General features: G+C 44.8%; 1 protein-coding gene across 4 annotated transcripts; it reads right to left on the bottom strand.

The window, feature by feature from the left end:
* Window positions 1-3,585: 3,585 nt before the first annotated feature.
* LOC125537038 (Cleavage and polyadenylation specificity factor (CPSF) A subunit protein) lies at window positions 3,586-17,332 on the bottom strand. 4 transcript variants are annotated; one of them, XM_048700334.2, is made up of 15 exons: window positions 16,984-17,331; window positions 16,258-16,392; window positions 16,058-16,137; window positions 15,032-15,115; window positions 14,185-14,273; window positions 13,905-14,043; window positions 11,884-13,795; window positions 8,745-9,055; window positions 6,122-6,437; window positions 5,590-5,745; window positions 5,342-5,480; window positions 4,933-5,009; window positions 4,504-4,625; window positions 4,190-4,298; window positions 3,586-4,082 (listed from the first exon to the last, which is right to left on the bottom strand). In XM_048700334.2, exons 1-15 carry the CDS (start codon window positions 17,224-17,226, stop codon window positions 3,909-3,911), a joined length of 4,086 nt encoding a protein of 1,361 aa, XP_048556291.1. In that variant the 5' UTR covers window positions 17,227-17,331; the 3' UTR covers window positions 3,586-3,908. The 4 variants fall into 4 exon arrangements, 3 of the variants coding, with proteins under 3 accessions (XP_048556291.1, XP_048556292.1, XP_048556293.1); XM_048700335.2 differs by having other exon boundaries at window positions 6,122-6,434; window positions 16,984-17,330; XM_048700336.2 differs by having other exon boundaries at window positions 16,272-16,392; window positions 16,984-17,290.
* Between the last annotated feature and the right edge of the window lie 1,884 nt (window positions 17,333-19,216).

Below are 19,216 nucleotides of genomic sequence, written 5' to 3'. Positions count from 1 at the left end.
TGTTCGCAAGGACGATTCAGGTGCATACTTGGGAGCCTCAGCTTTCAAATGTTCGGGGATCTCAGACCCAGCAATACTAAAAGCTTGGGCTTGCCGTGAACCATATCTCTTGACTTGGATCTCTCCCTTCCACATGTGATTGTGGTGGATGACTTGAAGGAAGTCACGGGAGGCAAATATGCAAGCATTATCAAGGAGATTATAGCAACATCAAGGCAATTTGAAGATGATCCTTCATCTTCGAACTACGTGGCTCCATTATTGAGGCATATAGCCTCGCTAAGCACGCTCTAGGACTTTTGTTGGGGGGGCAGCACTAGGCATCAGACTACTAATGTTTTGCTTCCTATCAGATTAGTTGGAGACCGTTGGATGCAACCTCGATGAGTAGTGGATGAGGCATGGTTGCATGCAACCCATCCGATGCGAAGGTTACCAATTGAATTCAATCACCATAATTATTGTACGTGGCATTTGACTGTGTTGCATGCTCTTCGATAATGGCTCAAAATTGCTAGTTTTTTGGAAACTAATTATTATAGATTTTAGGCAAATAAATTAGTTACCTTAGCACAATGATTTTCAAACATCGGGAAGCACACGTTGTTTCTATTATTTACCAACATTGCTTCCAACACAGCTGAAGTTTGCTTTTATCTAAAGCGCGGTGAATGAAATTTGCTTCCAAGTATATTCACAAATTTTCTTTAATTATGTTGCTTTCATATATGATTTTTCACTCCAGGACTCTATAATCACGTGCTTCCTTTCATTCCAGACTTGTTTCCATCGTAAGATAAACATGCTTGCAATACTACAACCCATGCTTCATAATTTTTTCTACGAGGCATGTGTAGTTGTATTTTGAATCACAAGTTTATGACGGTTGAAATATGTCACATGTAATATTCATGTATCTCATGCGTTGGTGAGCCATTGTTGAAGCATCAACAAATTAGTGCGGACGCATTGCAGTGTTTGTATCTCATGCGTTGGTGAGCCATTATGCAAGACGTCATATGTAGACATTGTGCAAGGCGTTGGATCCTGTGTCAAAATCCAACGGGAGCCCAGAGGCGTCCGATCGCCATTGTGGGGTCAATCTTGTGATATAGAGCGTTTCCCTTAGATTAGCCATAGTGGGAGTAACTTCAGCAGCAACTTCGAGTCCAACTCAGCAAATTTGTTTATATGACAATGAGTTAATAAAAAGAGAGATAGTTCTAGTAACATCACATCTCCCAATGCAATATAAGTCTATAACCTAATAAATGAAGCTTTGCATGACACCATATCTAAGTTACTACCCACTATGAAGATAATAATATAGCCTAGAGATATGTGTATGTTACTTTCCATTATGGCTAGTCTTAGTGGGACGACATATGTGGCTTCTTAATCCTCCGACATAAATTGAACCCCTATGAAGCTTGTTTATGATCATTAATAGTGTGGTTAGACTTAAAAACACTTGTAGGACTCGTTTTGAAGCTCCATGGAGGCATCGACTGACCCGGGTGGTAAGGGCATCTTCAGCCGCGCCCCCAGGAAGGCCTTTCCAGGCGATTTTTTCGTGCTGGCGCCAAAAAAACGGCCCAGTCGCGCCCCCAGGAGCCCGATTTTCGCCGGCTTGGGCCAAAAACAGCACCGGCGGACCCAGGCCGAACCCGGCGCGCTGGGGGACGCCCGGGGGCGCCGGGGCGAACTGTTTTGGCGCGAAACAGCCGCGGGCCCGCCGCGTCAGCGACACGGCGCCTCGTCTTCCCCCAACGGCCTCGGTTCCCGCAGGGAATCAATGCCAAGGATGCCGCCGGTCAGCCTTACCATTGATTCCTCACGGGCGGCGCGTCACGGGACGGCGCGCCGACGCCTCCCCTCCCTCGCACGCGTACACACGGGTGCGGCGCAGCTATATAGCCGGTGGTTGCACTCGCCTGTGCCCACACCAGCCCCGCCCCTCGCCGCCGCCCAGCTCCTCCCTCTCCCTACCTCTGCCGAGCGCCGCCGCCCAGCCCCTCCCTCTATCTCTCTACCTCTCCCGAGCCCGTCGCCATGGCGGAACACTACCCCGGAGACGAGGCGGCGGCCAACGGCTTCGGCCGCCGTTCGCTCCGCGAACAGGAGTCCTGGCTCCTGTTCCAGGCGAACATCCCGGCGCCGCCGGACATGCGCGCTGGGCCGACGGGGTGGAGGCTCAGCGCCGGGGGAGTGCCCATTCCCCCGTTGCCCGACGCCGTGGCGAAGCCGCAGTACTTCGCCGAGGAGGTCGAGGTCGTGCGCGCCTCCCTCACCGACGCCCAACTCTCCCTCCCCCAGTACGCCGCCGACAACCACGCGGCTTGGGCGGCGTATTTCGAGCGCCGCCAGCAGCAGCGCTTGGCGTCCATCAACGGCGCGCCGGTGGTTGGCGGCCGGCAGAACAGCGAGGGGCGCCACCTGTGATAGGGCGTCCCCGGCCGCACACTCGAGGGCGTGCTGACGTACCTCGAGGGCGGCAACGACCCGCCATTGGCGTACCCGGCGAGGGCGGCCGCCCCGGCGCAGCACCGACGCGCCGGGCCATGGGCGCCAAGGAGGTTCGGGTCCTCCTCTTCTTCCTCCTCCCGATCTTCATCACACTCCTCCGGCACTCCGGCCCTGCTCGGCGTCAAGGCCGAGCCCGCGGCGGAGACGCCGCTCGGCCGGCGCACTCGCATCGCCGACATCGTCATCAACGAGGGCGGCCGGCACGCCTGCTCGTCGGCTCCTCCTCCACGCTTCGTCAAGCCAAAGACGGAGCCGGGGCTCGCGCCGGTGAAGACGGAGCCGGGGCTCGCGCCGGTGAAGAAGGAGCCGGCCGCGCCGGTGACGACGGAGCTCGACGACGACGACGTGGCCCTGGAATGGGCGCGCAGGGACTCCATAGCTATGAAGGAGCGCCTGGAGAAGGCGAAGCAGCGCCAGCACGCCACCCTACTTCGCTTCGCGGAGCGTCGACGCGGCCACGACGAAGGCGGAGTCGTCGTCATCTGCGACAGCGACGACGACGACGACGATGCGCCACCACCAGTCCGCCATGGCAACGCCGGGCAGGGGTCCAGCAGGGGCGCCCGCGTCAAGGAGTAGAAGGCCGACGACGACGATGGCGGCGACGACTTCAGCCCCTTTCTTTTTTAGATTAGGTTAATGTAATGAAAATGCGCGAATTTCGTCAAAATATGCCATGTTTGGCCAAAATTTAACTAGTTTTTATCATAACTTCGCCAAACGGTTTTTTTTAATTTTAATACGTGCCTGAGGACGGCCCTCGGGCTGACGGCTGGGGACCGACTCGTCCCAGGGCCATTTTTTGCGCCAACTCACCCCCCGGCGGCGCTTTTAGACGCCCCTGGGGGCCATGCCCTACAAGTGCCCCAGGCCCAGGCAGCAACCTCAGATTACGATGAAGTGGAATCTCAGGGTGGGGTGGGCAGCGCGGCAGGGATGTCATTTTGAAGCTGCAACTGCATGGTGGGGTCACGACAGTGGTTGCACCAATATTGTTGATCTCATGTCATGTGAAGCGGCCGATTCTTTCAACAAAATGAGAAGGCAGAGCTCTTCCGGTTGCTTAAGAACACTTCTATTCAGGATGTCTCAACGTTCGTCAATTCTGAGGATGTTCTGTTGTCAAATTTTATGTACAGACTTCGGTACTTTACAACGTCTATACAGTATTATAAATAGGGAGACGCAGGTCACGGCAGGGTATTGACTGTTACACGCTAACATCACCTCAGCACCAAATGTGTACTACCTTGGTCCGGCGGTATTTTCTGCAGGTCACGGCAGGGTATTATCTGCAGTACCAACGCACTTGTCGATTTGTCAGCAGAATGGAAAACGGTATGTCCAGTGGTATGAGTGAACCAAGTTGGTTGCAGAAAACCTCAGTTCAGCGCATAGTGGACCCGCTCCAACATTCGCATGACCTGGAAAACGGAGATAGACCTGTGTGGTGCCTTTACTGAAGACCCATCATCAAGAACAGTTTGCTGTTGCTCACTGGTGAGCTCTAAGAATTGCACCAGCATGTCACCATCCAGAATTGAAGGCACTCCTGACTGTAAAATCAACGGCGCACGTCACTAAAGGCTTTCAGAACAACTTTATCACGTAGAATTAGCAGTATTTTGTACAATTGTTCAAAGAGCAAGGATAATTGTCCTACCGGGATACCACGTCGACGAAACTCTGCATGGTCATTTCCCAAGATTGGAGCAGTCAACGGGTGAAGTGAAAGTCTTTCTTGGACATCTTGCAACAGTTGATGCTCCTCACTGCATTATCAGTTCATAAGCTTCAGAAACTGGATCAGAACTATTAACAGGTGTGTATGAAATGTCACTTCCAAAAGGTAGTTACACAGCTCTATGTTCGATGAGAAGACATTAAACAGAACTCCAGTGTAGTACAGTGGCAGGTTAATGAACTTTTGATCATCTGTTCATGTGAAGGACATTGAGAAAACATGCCCAGAAGTACCTGGTGAGAGGAATCATAACAAAGACACTCCCCAGCAAAGTACTCGCCACAACGCAGTTATAAGCTGATTCCAACACTGGGTCTGTCTCATCACCAATAGGGAGCCGATACTTAAATGCAGCCTACGGTAGATTGCACAAACGAGTTACAACATTCCATTAGTTCTAAATAGTTAGGAAAAGCTAACACTTAGTGTGATTTTTCCAAGTGAAGGAATAGAAACAGGATAAGCCATAACAAAGAAACAAAACCACAGTTAATGGGTGAGATCCTTAAGGACCTGTTGGGTAGGGGGGTTTAGACCCAAAAAATCTTAGAATTAAAAACCAAAATTCCTAAACAAATCCCTCCCAACCAAACACTCCTCGGTGTTCCCTCATGGTAAAATTGAACTGATTAGCCCTAAGACCCTAAGCAATAAAAACTCACCTTCTGGATGCTCATAGCTATTTCGCCCATAAAAAATGAACATTGTACAGCTAAGTTCTTTTCTGGACTTTCAGAAACTGCCAAGACATATTTAAAAGATGTCAAAGTAAGTCTTAAAAGCAAAGTAAGAATGCGATAATTTAGGAAGCAGCTTTGAACAGTGAGAAACAGGCATATACAAACGAGGAATCCTAAGCTTCTACTTTAGAACAATACCCACAGCAACATGTCCTCAACCAATTTATGTCAACCAATTTTCTGTGTGCTAAGCTAGGATGTGACTTAAATGTTTAGCACATACATAAGACAAGAAAGTGAACACGATAGGCTATGAATAACCACCGCAAAAGTATAAGTGAAATACCGCTATCAGACTCATCTACATATACACAAATCGGCTATAGCGTACCTTCCAGTCCAGGGCAGGATAATACAGATATGCTACCACGACGATCTGACACAACAGCAGTTTCACAGTCTAACAGGACAACATCACCCACCAATCGTTGAGCAGGATCAGCATAAACAAGTTCCAACTTCCTAAGATTCTGATATCAATAAAAAAAGAGAAGAGCAGGATCAGAAGCAATTATAAGAGCATTACTCCATAACAAGAAACATCATCTGTGAAGATGCAACATTTAAACTCAATGTTACCTCATGATAAGAATAGAAGAGAACACCATCACGACAATCGCCCGCTGCAATCTGTGATGCATATGTCTTCAAACAAGTAATAGTAAATCGTGTTCTACTCACGGCATACTTCTTCATACGATGAGGATTTTCATTCACAAAACCAAATACAGAAAGCTATCAAAATAGAGAGAAAATGGGAAGAGTGTCAGAATGATTCTCCACAATTGATGGTAGTCAGATTAAAACCAAGTTTGAGAAATTTAGCTTAGTAGTATATGAAATAACAACAGATAGGAGTTTGATTGCCAGCTGTTATCACAAAAACTGTTTTGTTGGGGAATATTAACTCTCCCATGGAATATCCCTACAGAAAAATTAAAAATGACACTGCCCTAAGGCTGAGCTCCTTTGCAGAACGAGTGTTATGGCTGTCACAAAACCGAGCTCCTTTGCAATGTTACTTTTCTAGTCTTGCTCATTGCTCTGTCGTTGAGCCAATTTCCAAGTGATTTATCAAAAAGTAGAGCCAAAGAAATAACTGATATCATACCGTATTACCAGCTGCTGCCAACACATATCGATCTAGATATGGATATACAGCAAGAACTGCACCAGTGAAGGTAACATGAGTCAGTGATCTCAGGTGTCCTGCTATTTGTTCAAATTGAATCTGATTGTAGCAAATATCATCAGGACTGCTGCACATGCTGTTGCTAGAGAAATCTTCATTTGCATATCCAACAATTTCAGGGAATGAGCCCGTATGAGAAGAGGAACTCAAATTAGAAGTCGGAATAAATGAACTGCACTCATGAGGACTTCCAAGAGTATCCAAACTTAGAACAATTAGGCGTCCTTTGATACTGCTTCATGAGGAGATAATGGTTACAGTTAAAAAACAGTTCAAAGTGACAAGTCATGGAAAAGGAAAAAATAGATTAAGTGCAGCAGCTACAATTAAGAACAGAAAAACAAATCAACATAGCATTAAGCCGCAATCAACTAAATAATGAATGATAAATTGGAACGAAGAACATGTACTAAGCGAGTAATTTGGAAAAGGCATCCACATAAAATCATGGCAGGCAATGACCAGGCGAGAACCGACCTGGAATTACAGGCAACAAAATGGGAACTTGCAAAAAGGGCTACGTGTTTCCCTTTTTGTTTAAGAAAAATATTAAGTTCAAATACAAAATGCTTCAAATTTAACAAATTAAAGGTGGCTAGATCATCGATAGGGTGTCGTGTCATGTAGCTTCGAATATAAGGTGCCGTAATAGCAGCCTGGCTAGTGGAAATCATAGTTAAATCAGAACCTTATAGCCTCAAGAGTTGATATCTAATCAAATAATCGGTGCATTAACCAAATGAAATCTAACTTAATTTTAGATACAGCAGCTAACCATAGTTGGCTGCTTCTTGAGCCCACACAACATTCAAGCTTGTAGCCTTTGGGAATAGAAAAAGATCAACGTCCATTACAGCAGAATTACCTAAGTGCAGATATTTTGAACATGTAGGCATATGCACCGATTTAAAAATTCACAATTATGTACTGTACGAAAGTCAGGGCATCGATAAAAATTATGCCAGACATATGAATATTTGTATCCGTACAAATAATACATACAAAATAGACAAAATATGGAACGGTGCACACAAAGTTACGTATTTTGTACAGGTTACAAATGTGTATAGTTTTTTCAGAATTCTTTGCTCGTCATATACACATTTGTGAATTTTCCAGATTTTGTTGATATACCCAAATAAAGAAAAACGCAGTGTGGGCATATCCACCCATGCTCACTTGCATATTTTCTAGAACTATATAATTGTAGTCTTGCACAGAATTATCAATTACAGATGGTTGCCACCAGGAGTGGGATACCTCACAAACAATCAAAAGATTAGTTGTAACTGGACTGTCCTTAGTCCTTACCCATGGTTGAACACCATCCATAATATCAGTGGCACATGTCTTAAACACCATCTACACTATGTTTGTCTTCCCTGGCAAGAGGCAGTTACTTCATCCTATCTATAAGATTTCACGTGTAGCTTTCATGATGCACCTTGCTTGTCTAGCATTTCAGAGAATTCTTTAGCCCCTAAGGGAAAAAAGAAAAGAAATTGACGTCCCGATGATTCCTCTTTATGTTCTTATAGTACAACATAAGAAACTAAGAATGAGGTTAAGTGCTTAAACATGGTATGCAAAAAAATCATTATAAGATCATTGCAAATGTAAGGCTTTTCATTGCTTGAATGTGCAAAATTATTGGGAATTTAGCTCCAAACCAAAGACGACTTGCTTTGCTGCATTTCTTCGGCCGTAGCTTCCAAAACTCCGTGTCAGATGGTGAGGCAAGAGACGAATTCATCCCTACTTTACCTTTATCCCGTTCTTCTTTTTTACATCCACTTTCTTATTCACACTAGGAAATACTAGACAATGCACATGGGTTGTTACGAAACTATAAAACATGAGTTCAGTCACTGGCTTAGGAAGTCGTCAAAATATCGTATCCTGCAGCCTTTGCGCGCGGTTCACGATTAAAAAGAACGGAAATACAATGAAAAATCATGCAGCAGGCATTGGAGAACTGTAAGCGATCATTGCAAGACACAACATTTCGAATGTCGAAACATATGTGTAGGCATTATTAAGTTGACTGCATGGCAGGAGGACAATGTCTATCGCCGCTTTGGAATTATAATTTGTTCACTCTTATTTCTGTGGCTGGAAGAAATTGGTTGGGAAGAAACTGAAAATAAGAGCATTATTTTGAGTTGGAATCGTATTTCTGCATTTGTTATTTGTCGTAACATGAGTTGGTCGCGAGATCTTATGGGTTTCACCTCTAGCCTACCCCAACTTGTTTGGGACTAAAGGCTTTGCTGTTGTTGTTGACCTCACATAAAAGTAGTAGTGTACTTGTTTTATTTGTGTTAGGTGCCACATGTGAGTGGAAGTACATTTATTTATTTGTTGATCTCACATAAAAATATGAGAAGGACTGCCAATGAGCAAACATACAGGCCAGAGGTAAACAGATCAATAATAACTGGAACACTGAAATTGCAAGTTGAATAAAGAAATATTGCTAATGGATCAAAGATATCTGACAGGACAGCAGTACTTAATTAGCAAGAATAGATGAGATGTTAACCTTTCTGCTTCGCCATTTGGCATCATTGGCCGGTCAGTAGATTTACTTGTCCCAACAATTAACACTTGCTCACTTCCTATTTTCGCAATCTGGATGCATTTTGCAGTTTCACCAAGTTCACACTTGAATCGGGAAAGCAAGATCCCATTATTAGGATCTATTTGGACAATATCTGAAGAACATGATGCACCAGTTAAACCAGTTCTCATAACCAACAGTGTTCTACTATCGCTGTGGTATAGCACTTTCCTTGGAGTCCCTCCAACTGAAAACTTTTGTGCATTTAATCTTTTGCCATGAACCATTTCAACCTGACAAAAAAATGGTTTAGACTAAAACTGTAATGCACATGGCGCAAACACTCATGGGACACATACACATGTGCAGGTGAAAAAAATAAAAACATCACAATAACAGCTACGGCAAAAGCCCCAAAGAAAAGTGGTATACTTTTGTCTGAATTACCTCATACCATATGGCAGACCTAACTGACAGCCTGGAACAGATAGAAGTCTAGTAGTAATATCAGCACAGTAACCTAACAGGGCATGGTTCCAATGGGACAGGAAAAACTAAGAGGTCTGACTTGGCCAACATTACTTGTCTCAATATTTGAAACGTCTGATATCACACACAAAAAAGGCGCATGCAGTATAAAGAAGTGATAACTGCTAAAGACCCAGGTTCCCTCCAGGTCTCCAACTACTAACTGACAAAACAGAGTTACGTTAGAATATTTTTAGCAGAAACTATTACCAAAGGTTGATATGGTCCAGCTTGCAAACTGGATGCGAACCTGCAAAGAAAACTGAACTATGATCTGCCCTAGATACTGATTAGCGGACGCTGTTTTTGCCATGAAATAGTTCGGTGTCCTGGAAACAGCATTAAGCTAGATATTTTATTATTTATGTAAACCAGAAAATCATAAAGATAACAGAGATACTAAATCAAGTACTTTGTAGTAATTCAAGAATTACTGATTTAACTAAGTGTTTGCGCAGGTAGGACTAGAACAAGGATCAGCCTTTAGCCCATACATTTTTGCCATAGTGATGGAACAGGGTCGCATAGGATATACAAGGAGATGTCCCTTGGTGATGATGTGGTCCTAGTTGACGAGACTAGATTGGGCATCCATATGAAATTATAATTGTGGAGACAGACTTTAGAGTCCCAGGGTCTTTAGCAGGACCAAGACCGGGTATATGAGGTGTGACTTTAGTGGTGCTAGGGGTGAGGAGGGAGAGGTTAGCAAGGACATATAGTGCCTAAGAGGGACACTTCCCGATAATTGGGTTCAATGCTGCAAAGCAACGGTGGTATCGATGAGGATGTTAGCCACAGGATCAAAGCAGCGTGGATGAAGTGGCGGCAAGCATCTGGCATCCTGCGACAAGAAGGTCCCATAAAAGCTCAAAGATAAGTTCTACATGATGGCGATCAGACCTGCGATGCTATATGGAGCGGAGTGTTGGCCTACTAAGAGACAATACATCGAACAAATGAGTATCGCCGAAATGCAGATGCTAAGGTGGATTGTGGACATACAATAAAGGACCGAATTAGGAACAAGGGAATACATGACAAGGCATCTCTAGCCTACCCCAACTTGCTTGGGACAAAAGGCTTTGTTGTTGTTTGTTTGTTTAACCAAGTGATAAATTAGGAACGAGGGAATACGTGACAAGGCATCTCTAGCCTACCCCAACTTGCTTGGGACAAAACGCTTTGTTGTTGTTTGTTTGTTTAACCAAGTGATATCTGCATACAGTACTTGCTGGCCAGCAAAACGTAACTTGTCATGGGACTATATTTGGTTCTTTGGTTAGCCATGGAATTAGCCACCGCTGTAGTTGTTTGGGACGTGAGCAAAGACAGAAAAACACTGTTTCTTCACTCCCAATCCCAGGAAATTATCTCAGGCAGGACACGAAATGGGTGTAAGATAGAAAACAGGAGTCGGAGAGGGAAGAAGTATCGATCCCTCAATCTTGGCGTTCACTCCAGTTAAAGCATCTCCAACAGACTCTAATAATGTTCCCTTTCTCGGTATTGGGGGAGTTGGGCCAAAAAATCAGCTCCAACAGATTCCCTTTCCCCAAGAAGTTTTCAGTGAATCACCAATAAATAAACCCAACTCCCCCAATATAGAGGGGGAGTTGCTTCTCCCCCCATATTTCAGCCCCCCGCCCTCCCACCAGACGCCGCCCACACCGCCGCTGCCTGGACCTGCCCTTCCACCACCGCCTCCAAACACCGGAACACTGCACCACCACCACACCACCTCCACCGACCACCGCACCACCATTCTGAGAGAGAGAGAGAGAGAGATCATTGACAAAGTGGGGCCCATATGACAGTTTGAATAGGGATGGGGTTATTTGGGATCTGCAAAAGCAAGCATCCCCAATGATCTGAAAAACTGTTATTGGGGATCTGTTGGTGATGCTCTTACAGCCTATCATGGAAATTTGCGTCATCTCCTGACAAGGTCCCCAACACAAGAATTCTACCATTACATCCCTCTATTTATGTGTCAGGAAAAATTATTTGAAAAATGATTGGAATTTCTCATTGTCATAAATCTACAATCATTTCCATCTGTCACATTTAACTACTTGTGTCCATACAAATGGTAAAAGGCAAGCCTGACGCAATGGTAGAGTGTCTCTACTTGTGTTCTGGAGGTCCTGGGTCAAAATTTCAGAAATAAACCCCATGCTAGACATTGATTGAAGAACAGAGGTAATATACATATTTCTACTTAATAGGCATCAAACAACAGCAGTAATTTCTAATCTGACAGTTGAACTTAATATGCACTATACAATCGTATTATCAATCTATCAATCTCAGTTACTTCCCCTGTTTTCGAGTCGAACGACTAGTCACGACTAGTCAATGAGTCGTAACTGGAAGTCAACTCAAAACACCTCGACTAGTCAAGACTAGTCGATCGGCACGGCACGAATCGCCAAGAGTCGCTACCCCAGAACGACTCGACTCAAAAACCTTGTCTGACTACGTAACTCGAGATATGCATTATGAGCAATAACGCAATCACCCTGATCCCTCACAAGAGAAGGTGTGCACACATGTTTTGCTTTGTGGATTCAACCAAGTCCTAGTAACTTACCAAATGTAAACAGTTCTCTGCAACAAATAGCAGGCCGCTGGGGCAATCCACAGAAGATACTGGAGTCACATGGGACGCAGGCAGAAATGAGATGGATGAATATGCCAAGCTGTGTCTACTAGCATATAACAGCCAAGACCTATCGCTGAGAACAATAATATCAGAATTAGCTGAATCATGCAATGGTACCAAGCCTACAGGGGTAATTCCAATGTGCCTTATAGCAACCAACTGAAGGAGAGCATTAAGAGAAGGTGCAAAAGACTCCTTGTAAAAGGAACCAGGGAGATACTGGTCTTTGCTTGTTCCTGACTCAAACCTGAGTAGCATGCCATTTCTTAGACCTGCGAGAATGTAGAACCTCTCAGATGCTACAAAACGAACATTTTCGGGTATACAGCCACTAACTGGAGCACCGAGCGCATTGTTCACTGATATAGACCCAATAGAGAGCAGCCTAAATGCTTCATCAGGTTCCAATGAGATGACTTCCACAGAAGGTTTATGAGTTCCAATGACAGCAAACATGCGAACATCAACTTCAGCAGCAGAATTATTCCCTTTTCTCTTCCTAAAATCACCACCAAAAGCAGAAGATGACGTTCTAAGTCTCAAGTCCTCCTCCGGAATGGATATGCAAGATACTTCATATTGCAATTGGACATGCTGTGTCTCATACAACTCGTACTGGAGTGAAGATAATGGTCTGACCCTGAGAATATATAGGCAACAAGGATTTGATGTAGCAACAGCAACAACATCATGTCCAACAGCACCAACACTGATAGTGACATCAGGATACCAGTCAACACAAACTGGAGAAGTTAAGGTGGCACCCTCAGGGTGAGCATATGATGTAGGCAAACAAAGCTTTACGCCTTTGCTGTGAATTTGCACAAGTAAACCATCAGCTATTAAACCACATGCCAAAGTGCAAACCTCAGTCTGAAATCCCACAGCATCACTGATGTCCTTAAAACTCAGTCCAACTGATAGTATTCTTGTTTCCTCAACAAATGCCAATACAAGAAAAGAGTGATATGTATCAGTTTTCTTCATTCTCAATGTCCACAAACCAGTAACACCCTGATAAATAGGTTCAGTCCTCAGAAGTTTCTCCACATTGACACCATTCCTTATAACACGCAATGATCCCTCAGGGCACATTCCACAACATGAAAACAACTGATCCTGCTTCTCACCATGGTAGTCAGCAATTGCTAAATCCAATATTGGTCCTACATTCTGAACTGTACTTCTATGCACCAGTCTACCATGTTCAAGATGAAGGATCATTCCATCTCCCATCTCTACAAACCCTGCTATCATTCCTCTGTCCATCCATAAAAGAGGTTTACAAGGCAAACCCCTATGGACACGCTCAGGCAATACCTTCAATCCTTCTGTATCCCAATTAAATTCCAGAATATGAAATTCTCCATCATCCAAGCAAAAGATCAGCCTCGGTTGTCCTCGCACGGCATCCGGCTCCCAGCTCCATGAGCAAATAACCCTTGATTTCATGCTTCCTGGGTTATCAGCACCATCAATAGCCATGTAACTGTCATCCATCATTATGTTATTTCCAGAATCTCTCAGTTCTAGCAAAGCACAAGCAGCAACATCGTCATCAACATCTAATCCTCGACATGAATCTTCAACACTGATTTGTTCTCCAACCAGACTGCCTGTCATGCTTATTCTAATGGTACAGCAGATGTCCTTTGGGTCCCTAAGATCCACAATTAGAATATCACCAGCACGAAATAGAAGTCCAAAGCCATCCAGCTGAGGAATTTCAGCGATCTCAAGCGCCAAAGGTCCGGGTTCTGAGTAACCAGATAGGTACTGGATACCACCATCGTTGGCAGCTAGTGCATACATTGACAAGTCATTTGCATCAGAGCCCTTCCTGAAACAAAGAAACTATGCCACTTGCACAACCATACTGGGGAACTGAATAGCAACTGATGGTACAAAAAAATCAAATAGCAGCTGCATGTAACGAGCCAAGAGCAAACCTGTTAATTATCATTGCCACAACTGGGTAATATTCATCCATCGAGCAGCGAGTCCTCATGAAGCACATGCTCCAAACCGTACCGCGGATATCACTGGTCTTATATACAGCATGCACGATTTTTGCCTTCTCTACAATTTCTGGTGGATAAAAATATTTCTCAAATTATGACATGGAAGATCTTCAAATCTGGAATAATGTACTAGATTAGATTGGGCTTGAGCAACAGAAGTAGGAAAGGCACTATTTATATTCAATAGCCACCTTGTAAAAGAAATTACCTTTATTTGGACCATAAACATGCTGAGTCCTTCCAACACGCACAACAGCAAATGCATCCTCGTACGCACTAATAGCAACCCAAGCAGAGCTGATAACAAAAGACACAACAAATGTCAATAACTTGATGACAAGATCCATTTTCCAAGCGCTCAAAAGGTCATGCAAACATCATTTAGGAAAATTCATTGATGACTGCAGTCTACAGTGTCATGTTCATATGCACATGAAAGCTTTGCACAATTAACAAATCTTCCTAATGAATATATATATCGATAATCAGAATCAAAAGAGGACATCCGTAAAATGCCTCACAAGTCACTGAAGGACCATTTTACATAGTTCAAATATTTTCTTGGATTACATCCTTCAAATATAAGGTCCATAGGGGTTTTCCTATCAATATTGTAACCTGATAACCAGAATGTTGCATTAGGAATGCAGTAGTATTATTTCTGGAGTCAAAGAAGCATCAATTATCAACCCTCAAGACACGAACAGGAAGTGTAGCGTCAAAAACTAAACAGATATTTCCTCATGCCACATAATCAAATACTCCCACCTAATAGACAGACAGCTGCAAAATAAAGCCTGCACTGCAGATAAAGACAAATAATAGGCCTAAAATCTTGCAAAGATGCTCTGTGCACAAGTGCACTATAATAAATTCCAGTGATTGAGTCAATTTATAACGGAAGACGTAAAGAAAATAATTGCTCTAAAGAAAGTTTGAGTGGTGTAAGGATTAATATATCACTGACTGATAACAGAATACCAGAGCTCTGGTGTAACAAGCATTCTGTCACTTCCATGAACATAAGATTCAGCACAAGAAGAACTTTCACTCACTCGTGGTCTATAGCCAAAATTCTTCCCAGTTGATCCCTCATATTTCCTGGTTTAGATAACTCGATATTTCCAATTGGAATAAACCTACAAAAAATTAATGCCTATCAATAATAATTATCTGAATAGTGGACAAACAATCTAAGCAACTCCAATCAATCTCAAACACAACGACATATGTGCAGAATGAAACTTCCATGCCTAAATACCACCAACTAAGTTCACGTTAGGTTTGATTAAGAACCAGCAGATAACATGCTTCCATAAATACTGAACCAGGTTAAAGGACAGACCCAGTGCATAGAAGCTCCCACACAAGGTGGGGTCTGGGAAGGGATTATGGAACCTAGTCTTACCCCTGCAAAGTCCAATGCAGAGAGGCTGGTTCGAACCCAGGACCTCTTGGCACAAGTGGGGAGGACTTCACCACACACCAGGCCTGCCCTCAAATACTGAACCAGGTTATTAAATTTATTTACAGGAATCGCCTCACTCTGTTTATTTCGTCTGGAAAGTGTAGAGCTGGAAGCATCGAACCATTGTTATGAGCTTTGTTCCCACTTGCTACACTAGAAGCCCATAGGGGGATGTGTAAAAGTAACTTAAAAGTTTGCAACGATAGGCAACAAACCAAGGTACTTTGTAGAATTAGTAAAAGAGTATTGCAATCCGCTCAAATTCTTGCTACTGTTTGCAGTATAGTATGTACATGCTTCCAGATTCCGAAATTCTGGTTGCTATTTCAGCAGGTGAGTTGGATGCTGAAAGTGATATATTTCGCAAAAAAAAAAGGATGCTGAAAGTGATATGCATCCTATCCTATATACAAAAATACACATTTCTCCCTATCTCTAAAGTGCATGCTATCTTCTAACTTCTTCAAGTCTCACAAGGACCCGGTTACCTATAATCAGAATACTGCTAGAGTACAACATACTAATTTGCAACAAATTGTTTGCTGCATAATAAGGAGCTCAAATTTGCATCGAAGAAAAGAGCATTGATAAACTAACAAGGACCAGGACTCACCTATGCATCTGACAACAGAAGTAAAGAAGAGAAAGCTTTCCAGAATCAGAGAGTAGAACCAGAATTTCTTTCCCTTCAATCTGAAAAATACAGCAATTAAATATCATTCAACATGTTAACACCTCAAAAAGCAATTAAAACAAAGACGAGCACAAGAAGAGATGCAAAGTATTATGCTTTGTTGCAAAAATGAACAGAACCTCAGGCCAGATACCGAAGTGTTTAAAGCGCCAATCCAAGACACCAACATCTTTTACAATCCCAAATGTACTTTGCTCGCAGATTGACTGTAAAACACCATCCTCACCAACCACAACTAATTCAAGTGAAGTTCCCTGCAGCAATAACCAACTTTTCAGTAAAATGCAGAGTAATAATAAGCAAGAAGCAACAACAGCATCATGCACAAATAATACATCAGCCTTACAACAAGAGATTGATATGTACAGCAGTTCTTTTGTTGGATACACTTCCCTGTTGGTGACATATGTAGCGTTAAGAACATTTCTATGAGTGTCCGACCTTCTGATTCAGGTTTTACCATGACCATACTCCAAGTAGATTGAGAAATGGAGAAAGAAGACGCCACATTACCAAGATAAAATGTTCCAAATTATTACGCTGCTGAACCGAGACAGTGTTAGCCAACCCAATTGATTGAATGACCACGATCTGTTTGTGTCTACAAGTTCCCACAAAACCGGCGACAAATTCCTCACCTATTTACTTCTAGTACTACGAGGGGAGCAATAAGCAAACCCGCCCGGATCCAGACCTCCAAGCCCAAACTGTGCGGCACACAGGAGCACCCCTTCCCACTGGACTGACAAGGAAACCATGACCGAGCCCTTCACGTATCGAAGCTCTCCACTACAGCCCGTGATTAGGCAAGCAGGGTCGGGGAGGGGAGAGGAGGAGGAGCCGACCTTGCAGAGGACGATCTCCCAAAGGTGCTCCGAGCGGAAGTGGCCCCGGGCGACGTGCTGCACGGCGCTGCCATGGAGCACGCGTTTGGCGAGGTAGTGGGTGGCGCTTGCCCCACCCGAGACACCGGCGGAGAAGGCGGAGGCAGAGGTGGAGGGGCCCGATGAGGACGACGCCACCGCTGCTGCCGCAGCAACAGCAGCCGTCGTGGCAGAGGAGCCGTCGCCGGAGGCGGAGGACTCCATGCGCGCCGCTTCTGGAAGCTTCGGGGAGAGGAGAAAGGCTTGCTAGGGTTTGAAGTGGGTGCGGTTGGCTCGGTCACGTGCCCGACCGGCTGAGAAGGGGAGATTGGATGATTTGCCACGTTTTATTTGGTGATTGGATGATTTGCCACGTTTTATTTGGTGATAGGATGATTTGCCCCATTTTTCTTTGATCTTTTGATAATTTGCCCTAATCTGTATTTTGATGAATTCACAATTATTTTAATTATGAAAATTGACGTGGAATGACCATTATGCCCCTATGGCTGGTCGCTTTCAATTCACACCAACAGACTAATCTATATACACACAACCAGTATCATCATGTATTCCTCTCCTTGGGCACGACCGACTCATGCGGTCATGTCACCACGGCGGGCCAGTTGACTCCGGAAACTTCACAAATTGACATGAGCTGCGATGTTCCACGACGACGGCGGTGGCGAGAACAACGAGCCTGCAGCGACTGGCGCTCCGGATGAGTGGATCTCTTTGCCAAGCTTCACGCTGCACTGCTCAAACACTAATTCTCTCTTCACAGTTGCATGTTGCATAATCAAGAGGAGCAAGGGGATCGAGTGGGCAAGGAAATACGGGTCACCCGATCGCCTGGCAACCGTCCCGCCACAGAGCAACAGAGGGAGCTGTCGGTCTGCTAGTCTGTGGAGAGATCGCCGGAGTGCGGAGAGAGTCGTCGGGCCGTCGAGCAGCAACCAAAGCCGCCGGGGTGCGGAGAGAGCTGTCGGGCCGTCGAAGCAGCAACTGAAGCTGTCAGGCTGTCGAGCGCAGCGGGAGCCACCAGGGTGCGGAGGAAGTCGCCGAGCCGTTGAGCCATCGAGCAGCAGTGGCAGCGGACGGGCCACCCAGCTGCAGCACCGCTATGTGTTCCCAGCTGCGCGTGCTTTGTCAATTCAGTGGTTCAGTAGGAGTAGCCGAGTAGGACGAGCTGCACGAGACAAACTGCGGTCGAACCAGGTAGAGAGAAGATTAGGCAGAAAAATTGCAATCTGCCATAGGGGCAGAGAGGTCATTCCACGTCCATTTTCATAATTAAAACAATTGTGAATTCATCAAAATACGGGTTAGGGCAAATGATCAAAAGATCAAAGAAAAATGGGGCAAATCATCTAACTACAATGGGGCAAATCATCTAATCACTAAGTAAAACGTGAGAAATCATCCAATCTCCCGGCTGAGAAGAGAGGAGGCGGCCCAGGGGCTTTTCGGTTTCTCGCGTCCGAAATTCACATGGCGCTGATAGTCATGTGAAAGTTCGCCTTGACTGAGGTGTCGCCAATGGGGAATTTACGCGGTTATTTGATGGTTGTTACGTGGAGAATGTCATCATCACTACATTTGACCATTACACAGTTCTGATCCAACTGTTCACAAGATAACTCCGTGCGGCGGTCTATGCCTGTCCAACGGGCTTTTAAGTTTGAAGCTATGTGGCTGGGAGGTGATGACTACAAGGAAACCGTGGAGCGGGCTTGGGAGGATGGAAGAGACGGTTCTATGTCCTTATACTCTACCTGGTCAAATCTGAATCGTGTGGTTGGTTGCCTACGTACTTGGAGTCAGGACTCCTTTGGGTGTGTTTGTAAGCAGATTCAGAAGTTGGAACGGAGGCTAAATATGATTCGATCCTCTCCCATTTCAGAGGCCATAGGAGCGGACTATTGAAGGTCGCCTTTGCGAGCTGTTTGATTGGGAGGAAATTATGGAGCGTCACCGTTCTCATGTTGACTAGCTTTGTGAGGGGGACAGAAACACGGGGTTTTTCTACGCCCGGTCAGCTGCAAGACATCGAGCTAATAGAATCTCTGCTCTCCTGTGGGATGATGGCTCAGTTTGTAACTCGCAGGGGAAGATCAAACGTATGGTACAAGGTTTCTATGATAAATTGTTCACATCTGAACCTTGTGCTGTGATTAATGATATTCTAGCCTCCATCCCTCAAAAGGTGTCGCAC

Source organism: Triticum urartu, chromosome 2A, assembly GCF_056163025.1.
Source record: "Triticum urartu cultivar PI428250 chromosome 2A, HENAU_Tu73, whole genome shotgun sequence".
NCBI lineage: Eukaryota > Viridiplantae > Streptophyta > Magnoliopsida > Poales > Poaceae > Triticum > Triticum urartu.
Note: the sequence above shows the minus strand (reverse complement) of the source record. Positions and strands in the feature narration are given on the sequence as shown.

Coding starts and splice junctions, on each gene's coding strand:
- LOC125537038 (XM_048700334.2), bottom strand. CDS start 17,226: ATGGAGTCCTCCGCCTCCGGCGACGGCTCCTCTGCCACGACGGCTGCT. Junction 15,116..16,057: donor TTCTGTTGTCAGATGCATAG/GTGAGTCCTGGT, acceptor AATTTTTTGTAG/GTTTATTCCAATTGGAAATA. Junction 5,010..5,341: donor ATCCTGCCCTGGACTGGAAG/GTACGCTATAGC, acceptor ATGTCTTGGCAG/TTTCTGAAAGTCCAGAAAAG.